The sequence below is a fragment of the Drosophila pseudoobscura genome, chromosome 4 (assembly GCF_009870125.1).
Source record: "Drosophila pseudoobscura strain MV-25-SWS-2005 chromosome 4, UCI_Dpse_MV25, whole genome shotgun sequence".
In the NCBI taxonomy this organism is placed as follows: domain Eukaryota; kingdom Metazoa; phylum Arthropoda; class Insecta; order Diptera; family Drosophilidae; genus Drosophila; species Drosophila pseudoobscura.
In genome coordinates, this window is record NC_046681.1 from 11905501 (window position 1) to 11915852 (window position 10352).

General features: G+C 43.5%; 3 protein-coding genes across 4 annotated transcripts; 2 read left to right on the top strand and 1 right to left on the bottom strand.

Annotated features, from left to right (window-relative positions):
• The first annotated feature begins 3507 nt into the window (after positions 1-3507).
• Positions 3508-4157, top strand: LOC6903797 (sodium-dependent nutrient amino acid transporter 1-like). The gene is made up of 2 exons (XM_002136643.3): positions 3508-3730; positions 3800-4157. Exons 1-2 carry the CDS (start codon positions 3586-3588, stop codon positions 4042-4044), a joined length of 390 nt encoding a protein of 129 aa, XP_002136679.1. The 5' UTR covers positions 3508-3585; the 3' UTR covers positions 4045-4157.
• Positions 4158-4382: 225 nt separating this feature from the next.
• Positions 4383-5836, top strand: LOC117184223 (BTB/POZ domain-containing protein 9-like). Its single transcript, XM_033380827.1, has 2 exons — positions 4383-4496; positions 4557-5836. Exon 2 carries the CDS (start codon positions 4573-4575, stop codon positions 5713-5715), a length of 1143 nt encoding a protein of 380 aa, XP_033236718.1. The 5' UTR covers positions 4383-4496; positions 4557-4572; the 3' UTR covers positions 5716-5836.
• Positions 5837-8988: 3152 nt separating this feature from the next.
• LOC4817824 (protein rolling stone) lies at positions 8989-10352 on the bottom strand. Of its 2 annotated transcripts, none has more exons than XM_015179948.2 (4): positions 10145-10352; positions 9863-10085; positions 9501-9804; positions 8989-9439 (listed from the first exon to the last, which is right to left on the bottom strand). In XM_015179948.2, exons 1-4 carry the CDS (start codon positions 10280-10282, stop codon positions 9274-9276), a joined length of 831 nt encoding a protein of 276 aa, XP_015035434.2. In that variant the 5' UTR covers positions 10283-10352; the 3' UTR covers positions 8989-9273. The 2 variants fall into 2 exon arrangements, with proteins under 2 accessions (XP_015035434.2, XP_001357369.3); XM_001357333.4 differs by having other exon boundaries at positions 9117-9439; positions 9872-10085; positions 10145-10349.

The window sequence follows — 10352 nt, forward strand, 5'->3', positions numbered from 1 at the left end:
ACTCGCAACGGGGACAGCAGGCAGCAGTCAGCAGTCGAGAATGCCAGGAGTCGAAATCGGGCATCAAGAGCCAGGACTTGAGGAGCCCAGAGCCAGTCCACTCCCCCCTATAGGAGCCTAGAGTGCGAGAATGAGGTCCTGGCACGCAGCAGCGTTTTGTTTTGCGTGAAAGGATAATGACGCGCCCACTTTCCGCCGCCCAATACTCTCCTTGCAAAATGCAAACGACAATATTGAAAGGAAAGGAAGGACAGCGCCATAGGGAGAAGGATGGGGCTGGGACCTGGTGCGGGTCCTGGGTTGTGGTTCAGAAATTGATTGAATGGCGTATTAAATTTAAACCACACACCCACACACACCCAGATACACACACGCACACGCACACGCCGTTCCATAAGTAAACATTTATCTTTCCTCACCCCCCTCCCCACCCTTTCCACATTTCTCTGTGGGGTTGGGTGTGCGTTTTGCTATGTTTTTTTTTTCGTACCCACTTCAATTTAACGGCTACTTAAGTCCATCATTTTGAATATACGTAATACAGAATACCACAGGGAATTCGCGAAATGAAACTAGATGGGGAATAAAGAGAAAGAGTATGTACATATGTACATATATATGTGCCTACCGCTAACTAAAAACGAGGGGGAACGTTGTGAGTTGCTGCGGCGACCGCAACTCTACATCAGTCAGAAGGTGTCGACGGGCGCTGCGTAGCCACTGCAAATTGATTTCTTACTTTTGGCTATAATAATAATCCGATCTGATTCGGATTGGGCAATCTCATAGATACGGTCATTCTCTATGATTGTGCGTTTTTAGTTTTCTCGTATCTTCAGATTTTCGTCTTTTGTGGGGGCGGAAGGGGATGGGGCGAAATATCGAACAACATATCGAATATCATATGTGACATATCACAGAAGTCTGGATACAAAAAATACATTTTCACCACAAATCTAATATACCCGAATACTTACTCATTTTGAGTATCGGGTATAAAAACATGGGCACAACGGCCGAGTCGCAAAGAAAAAGCCTTTGCTCTCTGAGCACAACCGAAAGATAAGGAAAACAGTTGGCCAGGAGTACTCCAAAAGGACCACAGCTGGTGTGATGATGTAATATCCTTAGACGAAAGCAAATCCAAGACTATGGTTTCCCGGAAACCAAATCCTGAGCTGCATAAAAATCACTCAAGACCAACAGTGAAACACGGCGGGGGTACCGTTATGATTTTGGGCTGCATTTCGACAAAAATAAGCATGAAATCTGGTGTTCATTGAAGGGGTAATGAATCAAGAACAGTATCTGAAAATTTCCCCCAGAAAATATACCATTATCCAATTGTTTGTTTTTGTAAAGATAATGTTTAATTATATTTGAATACGTTTTACACACTGGATTCCATTCGGATCCCCTCGCCATACATATGTATCTACCATTAAAGATTGTATCTATGTATGTCCTCGGCAGCCGAGCTGACAGGCTGCACCACAGTGAATATGCAGGGACAAGGCTAAGCAAACAGGCAATCGTTGTTCTTATAGCATTTTTTCACAGTGTTATTGCTCTAATAGTTCACTGTAGTTGCAGCTCTTCTTGTACTCCCTTCACTTGGTTTCCATTAACTGGTTGATTGTCTTTTAAATTTGAATGCTGTGCATTTTATTCATATATGTATGAGTATAAGTATATATAAGTATAAGTATATATAAGTATATATAAGTATACGGCTACTATGGTCTATATTTCCTGTAGAGTAGAGATGGATACGACTACCTTTCACTATTATTAAAGGACGTAACCTTCCCCACTTAGAGGTCGCTGCTGATGCACAAAGTCACAGTGCTAATTTTCGTACATGGCTTTCAAAGACTGTACATTAGCAGTAGGTACAGTTCCGATACGAATGTAGCGAACGGGTCGCTCTTCGAATGTTAAGTAATGTGTCGTGTTTCTATGATGACTTTTCGATCCCACACAATTCCAGTGAGTCTGGTCGCAAGAAACATGCACTTCGAACGTGATGTTATATGAGATATATTGGAAAATAACTTCAATAAAGTTGATTGCGAAAAGGTTTCTCAGCTCGAAGACTGTACGATCTTGATCATCCTGGAAACGGTCCGCAAGAGCGCGTCGCCAGAACGAGACGGTGGCCCGGCAGCCGCTGATCCTCCACCAGGAACTCCACGTCCGAGTGGGGCTCGTTCATGCAGAGGCTGGCCATGTCCGCGACGAAGCTGTCGATCTCGTCGATGTTTTCTACAGTGGTCCCTTGATTTTTCTGGCTGCTCATTTTCGTCGCTGGATCTTTCTGTGTGGAATGGAAAAATGATGTCTAAACGTGTATTCTTTGTGTTCCATAAACTCACTTTATTTAAATTTCTTGAAAAATGTATGCGCACAGATTGTTTTGTTCCTCTTTTTGTGGCGTTTGGCAATTTTTGTGTCAGTTTCTGCTGCTTCTATTTATGCAGGCTTTCAGGTTTCCCTTTCTTTGACTTCACAAGTCGGCATAGCGGCAGTCGGTGTTTTGCTTCGAGTAACTCTTGAATTTATCGATTGAGTCGATAATAGTGTTGTGTTGCCCATGAGTGAGTGAACAAAAAAGAGTTGTTCACTTAAGTGAGCAACTGAACATGTTCCTTCCAAGTTGTTCTTTGTTGTTCACTTGTTAATTTTTACTCACTTGTTCTCTACTCACTTTTGGCTCAGTTTTGCTCCTCAAAGGGCATTTTGCGATCTGGCAGCTTTGCTCATATTTGCGTTTACTTCACACTTTTTGTATAACCGGCAAAGCTGTTTACTCTTTTGAAAAATTCACTATGTCGCTAATTCGAAAGTATAGTGAAATTCGGAACCATCTGTGCATGAATAGTGAACAACTGAGAGAGCAAGTCAGCAACTGAGCAAGTGAGCAACTGAGCAAGTGAGCAACTGAGTTACTGAGCAATCTAAGAGAGCAAGTGAGCAATATGAGTGAGTTGACTCACTTACTAAAAAAGAACAAGTGAACATGTTCACCAAAATGAGCAATGTTTACCCAACACTAGTCGCTATCGTGCTATCGATATATATATGTATGTATATTTAACACGCCAAACATCGATAGAAATGAGATAGTTTAATGAATATTTATTTTGTTTAAATCAATTAGAATTTCACAAATTACGTGGTAATAGCTTTCATCCGTTTCTCTGTAGTTTATTTAAAGGCTTATTACGGAGGTTGATCTGCCCGGCAAAATTTATAGACCTACAAAAACACAGTGGGATTCAATGAAACGATGCCGAACGCACTGACTGTTGAAATACAAAAGATATTGTTCTCGCTCCGAGACTCTGATAAGAGAGCAGAATCAGCAAATTCTTGGTCCAGCGGCTGTTTTTTTTTATATTCATATACTTATTTATTTGCTCTATAATATACACTATACAATTTATATTTAACTTAAATTAACGGACAAGAGTACTGTTGGGAGGGAGGTCACCAATAATTATTGCCTTGGACCTGGGCATTGCAGAGCTCTACACCATTGGCTGGATCTATGGCACTGATCGGCTTTGCAAGGACATTGAGTTCATGCTGGGCCGCAAAGTGGGTCTCTATTGGCGACTCTGCTGGAGCATCTTCACCCCATTGATTATGACTGTAATCCTGATCTACTTCTATGCCACCTATGAGCCCCTGACCTACAACGACAAAATCTACCCAGGCTGGGCGTACAGTAAGTGTTCCCTCGAAACACCTTTCACTTGATGGATCACTGATCAATGGTCGCCCTTTGTTTTCCCAGGCATCGGTTGGACCATCACTGCCTTTGGCATTCTCCAGTTGCCCGTGTGGATGATTGTGGCCATTGTCCGGGATCCGGGCAGAACTTTGGGTGAGAAGATCACTGGCGCTTTCACTCCAACGAAAAACTGGGGTCCCCTCGATCCCCTGCTGCGGGAGCAGTATCACAAAGAGATTGACAACGAATTGACCCCGAAGCGGGGTCAAGGCGTTTGGCCCGCCATCAAGCAGAATATTTTTGGTTAGCCGGAGATCTGTACGTATTGAGAGAGCCACCATTGTAAATAGTTTTGTGAATGTATATTTTTTAAGTTGTGAAAAAGTATACTAGAAGATCTTGTATAACTCTTAAGTCTGCCTAAGGGGCCTAAAAGCGCAGCTGATCTAAAATCACTTTCAAAATTTCGATCTGGGTGCGCGGCGCACACGATCGCCGGAGTTGAACTATCTCGGGCAGAAATGCTTGATTGATCAAACAATGCTATAAGCATAGTGTACACGAGAGGTCTACTCGTACCCTATCGATAGTAGATAGTGGTGGGATCTCCAATCTTATCTTATCAGCGCGCTCGTTTCCGCACCGATCATTTTTTAGTTGTTCGATCTGACTAATCGGTCATGTAAGCAGTACTAAATCTGCGGAGCACCGAATAACATTTAATTGCAATTGTTACAGGTTATTTGAGGAAACAAAAAAAGTGAGTTTTCGAAACAGAAAGCATTGAAATCTAGACAGCCTCTATCCATTCCACACACAGAAATCTAGCGACGAAAATGAGCAGCCAGGCGAATAAAGATACCTCGTCGTCCCCGAATTCCACTAATGAATACATTATCGACTACAGCGGCAGCCTCGTCGCGGACATGGCCAGCCTCTGCATGAACGAGCCCTACTCGGACGTGGAGTTCCTGGTGGAGAATCAGCGGCTGCCGGGCCATCGCAACATTCTGGCGATGCGTTGTGAGTACTTCCGCGCTTTGCTCTACGGCGGTTTGGCCGAGTCGAACCAACGGGAAGTTCCGCTGGAGGTGCCGCTTGAAGCCTTCAAGTTAATCCTGGGATATCTCTACTCGGGGAAGATGACTCTGTCCACACTGGACGTTGACACCATTATCGATGTGCTCGATTTGGCCCATCTTTACGGGTTGCAGGCCGTCGAGACGGGAATAGGAAAATACCTGCAGCAGAATCTTTCTGTCAGTAATGTGTGCACGATCCTGGATGTCGCACGCCGCAACAATCTCAACCAACGGGCTGAAGAATGCCTAGATTTCATCGACTACAATTGCTCCGATATATTAAAACATGATTCCTTCGCACAACTGTCCAAGGAATCACTTGAGGAACTCCTGCGACGGGACAAGTTGGCGGCTCTCGAAATTGATATCTTTCGAGCTGTATGCAAATGGAGGGACAACCATCCGAGCGAGGACTTCAAGACGGTGGCTGCGCTCGTACGTCTCCCGCTTTTGACTGCCCAACAGCTGGTGAAAGAGGTACGCCCCTCTGGCATATACGAGTTGGGACAGATACTCGACGCCATTGGTCAAGTGGATACCGGAGAGAATCTGCCCTACCGTGTCGTCGTGTTGCCGGGGGAGGATGTGGCATCAGGGAAACATCTTGCGCGCCGTTTCCAGGATGAGCAAGATCGTACAGTCTTCGAGCTGAGAAACCTTTTCGCAATCAACTTTATTGAAGTTATTTTCCAATATGGCTCATATAGCATCAGTTTCGAAGTGCATGTTTCTTGCGACCAGACTCACTGGAATTGTGTGGGATCGGAAAGTCTTCATGGAAACGCGACACTTAACTTCACATTCGAACAGCGACCCGTTCGCTACATTCGTTTCGGAACTGTACCTACTGGTTCTAAACATTTTATGCATTCTCTGACAGCCATGTACAAAAAGTAGCACTGAAATTTTTCCCATTTCCTGAAAGCAAAATGTGGCACAGTCCCGTTCCTAATCATCGGTAATCTTGTCATCACAAAAGTAAAAACGGTAGAAAAAAATGATGTTGCTTCCTTTTTATATTAGATTTGTGGTAAAAGTGGATGTGTGTAACGTCCAGAAGGAATCGTTTCCGACCCCATAAAGTATATATATTCTTGATCAGCATCAATAGCCGAGTCGATTGAGCCATGTCTGTCTGTCCGTCTGTCCGTCCGTCCGTCCGTCTGTCCGTCCCTATTAGCGCCTAGTGCTCAAAGACTATAAGAGCTAGAGCAACGATGTTTTGGATCCTGACTTCTGTGATATGTCACTGCTACAAAAATATTTCAAAGCTTCGACCCGCCCACTTCCGCCCCCACAAAGGACGAAAATTTGTGGTATCCACAATTTTAAAGATACGAGAAAACTGATACGAGAAAAACGCAGCATCGTAGAGGATGACTATATCTTCTCGAGTTTCACAGGTTTCATGGTCTTTTTTGCCAATTGCAAAATATGAGTTCAAGGATCTCAGAATCCATAAGAGCTAGAGCAACCAAATTTGGTATCCACACTCCTGTGATATCGGACCTTGACCGTTTCGTGTCCAAATTTCGCAACACCCCCTTCCGCCCCCGCAAAGGACGAAAATCTGGGGCAACCTCAAATCTCAGAGACTATTAAGGCTAGAGTAACCACTATAAAACGTATATCTCAGAATTCCGCCCCACCCCCTAACGCCCACACAAAGGACGAAAATCTGTTGCATTCACAATATTGCAGATTCGAGAAAACTAAGAAGGCAGAATCATAGATAGTGACCATATCTTCGCACGCACTCTTTGTCGTGTCGCTTAATATTAGCGGCGTCTTCCGGAGGCGAGCCATACTGACTTAGTATCAGGTGTAAATGTAGAGTTGCGGTGTCCGCAGCAACTCACAACGTTCCCCCTCGTTTCTTATACATATGACCACCAAAACCTTTTTAATCTATTTGATATTATTTGATAATGGGTCGCCTAGGCGTTTGTCATAATTTTTATGATTTTCGGGGTATATTCAAGGTCGCCATCCCCATTTTACAAATTCCAGTGCTACTCGTACTAAGATCGTAAGTAGCGAGCGAGGATCTACTGGGCTGCTCGAGGACATTGGCACATACTTCACGACGATCGTTCTCGTAGCTCAGCTTCGATACGACGCTGCTGGTCGCTGCCCCAGGGTCCACCTGCGACTGGATCTGCAGGGGCATCTGTTGGATATCTTATGGCCTATCTTATGTTCTGCCTAAAGGTTTTCCCGCCATTCTCCACAATTACTGGGTATACTATACTGGGTAGCTATTTAAAATTAAGTTTTTCACCTAACAATAATGTATAAATTCCCTCCTTGCAGAGACTACACTCAACACAAAAAGCCAAGACCAAATGGCATTATAGAGGCAGGCCGGTGGCCTCCTGTTGATGACGTGAAAAGGAGGCAACAATATCAGAGACTTTGCCTGGGCCATCATCAAGTTACTTAAGTGATTTCAATTTAGTAAATTTTTTACTGCCACAAGAAAGAAGTAAGTAACTATCGAAACTATCCCAGCAACCAAAAAATACATAGATAGGGCTTTGGGCCACCCATAAAGTGTCTTTGCTTAGTGGCATGTCAATAGGAGGGTGTGGCAGCAGCCACTTAGCCCGTTCGGGGATTCTCTACAGCTGCAGCTGGCAAACGCTCGCAAAAATATCGAACGTTAACGTATTTATGGCTGCACTTTGCCTGACAACAGACGCCCCAAACTGGCATGGGATATGGAGTGAAGTGAGCGGAGCCTTCTTAAATTCTCTGTTGTCGTGCAACAACTGAAGCGTTTCCCCGTTCCCCAACAAGGCGCAAACCATTTCTTTTTTTTTTTTTGCACCATTTTTGTTACATTTCCGCTTTTTTGCATTCAATTTAATTTAACATAAACATTTATATGTTTATTATTATCCAACGCACACGCAGGGCAGAGGGAGGGGCAGTGTGGCATCGGCTGAGGCAGTACGCGGTGGCAGTGTGGCAGCGACGTTGCTGTTGTGCATTGTGCAGAAGAGAGTTTCATGCTTGAAATGCGCATACGTAGCGTATACGTAATATGCAATTTCGTAACGGAATCAAGGGGTTAATATACAGTGAAAGCTGCCCATCAACGGACACCTGAAACATGGCAGGGCTGTTTTCTCCAAAGACAATCTTCACTGTAGTTTGCAGAAAAAAAAGTATCCACTATAAATTTTGTGTGCAGCAAAACTTGCAACAACAACAATGGGATAGGGGAGTGGCATGGGGAAGGGGAACGAGGATTGGGGCTTGTGGCACGGGGAACAACTGCAACAACAACTTAAATCTTAAGTAGCTCAACTTGTTTATTTATCGAAGCAGAAGTTAATGCAGTGTGGGGGTGGTTTCAGGGTGTGCTCCACCATGGTTCATGCTTGATGCTTGAAGTGGGTGAACAGGTGAAAAAAATCCAGCAATGCGTCAACACACCGTTGTTGTCCCCTTTCCCTAGCCCCCAACCAAACATTATACGCAACTGTAATTGCAGGCGAAAAAAAAGGGGAACATTTGTCGAGCCACCGAGATTCGAGATGTTAAATGTTGGAAACTGAAAATGTTATGGAATTTATTTTATTTGAATCTGAAAATGTTAGCCACTTTTGCATATGATGAAATGACTTGAAAAACTTTAATTTGTTCATTTCTTAGGGCACACCTTGGAGTAGAGAAACTCTGCTGATGGCCAGAAATAACAAATATTTGGGAATATATTCGGCAGTCGAGGCGATAGATGCTCTTGCAAAATCACAAAACTATCTTTGGAACAACAAATTTCTACATATTCTAAATATGAAAACGTTCTTCGATTATCCGGGACTTTCCGACTTGTAAACGATAACCAAAAAGGACATTTTTTCAACCAAATATTATTAGTTTTATTTTCTTTTTATTTGTACATATTGCCATATTTTCTCACTTATAATATAGAGATACCCCCCTTTAAAAGGGTATGATGAAAAGAGAAAACAAATTACATATTAAAAGATGACCGGGGGAACAACCCGAAACCCCGAACACAACGAAATGAGAATGAAACTTTATCAAAACAATTTGTGGTGGAGCTTTGCATATAAAACTGAAGCCAGATACAACATACACAGATGGATAGATGGACGGATACAGATACAGATACAGATACAGATACATGAAGGAGCATCATGGGGAGGGGGTAGCTAAAGTTTAAGCTGGCTGCAGAGAAGCTTAGCTTTTAATTTTCCAGACACGTGCGAGCGGCGTAAACAACAAAAAACAAGACCAAGAGCGACACATATCAGAGGACAAATAAGCAAAATTTGTTTTCATATCTATTTTTTGTTGTGTTTTTGTTTTTGTACTTCTCTCTCTCTCTGTCTCTCTCTAGGGGATTCTGTGCGGAGTGTTTTTAAAGTTTTGGCACGCTTCGCTTTAATGCAATTATGAAAGGGGGAACAACAACGACAAGGATCACTGAAGTTTCCCCAGCTTGCGGGCCAGAAAGGTCCTCATTCGATAGACTCCATAGTGTAGGGTAGACACGACCACCGACAAGGCACTAATAGCGCCAATGGTAAACAGGGCTTCCCTGGGCTTACTGTAGTTCAAAACGTTATAGATATAGCGACGGCCCTTTCTGTAGAGAAACACAGGACATGGTATTATATAGGACCACATTATTGGACATGTCTTCTCACAAATCCAATCCACCCATCACATAATAGATGAAAGTAAATCCTGTATATAACCACCCGAAGGCCAAAGGATACACGAAGTGCAGGAGACGCGTTGGTTGGGCCACTATAAGGTGGTCCACTGAGAAGAAAATCGGTGGCAGGGCATGTGTCCAGATGTTATAGAGATCAGTGAAGTATGCAGGATTGCTGGGATCACGATCCTGTGGATATATGCAGGTCCAATAGACCAGAGCTATCACATTTGCGAATATTAAATTGATCCAATAGCAGACCCAATAGGCTTTGATTTGCCAGTTATTTCTGACTGAAAGAGCGGACATATTGAAAGGCATAAGGAATATCAAGTCGAAGAATATATGTACATCTCTCACCCATTCGCTGTGGATTCCAATGGTGGATTGTCACCAATATGGCGCCACTCACACTGGTAATGCCACACAATAGGAAACCCCAATCGGTCAAATAGATGAACCATCGACCATTGTGATGATATTTGGCCAAACAGCTGATGACGCCCGTGCCAAAAAAGATGCCCAGAAGCCAGCGATAGCCAAGAAACCATCTAGAGGTCAAACCCGACTGCCACTGCAACGAAAAATGTTGAATTATATACCCCATAGCGGAGAGATATACGGTCTTCCAACTTGGGATCGTAGAAAGTCTTCGGGGGCATGATGTTGCAGCCCAAAGTTCTCGCGTCGTAGCTCCTCGCTTAAGCTCAAGGGTTGCTGATGTGGCACCGTCTCCCCATCGTTTTTTATCAAATTTTTGTTTTCACCCATAGAGAAATTGGAGTTTGTTTTTATTTCCAGGGATTTGCCTAAATTGTATCTAAAAATAAATGTTGCTTAT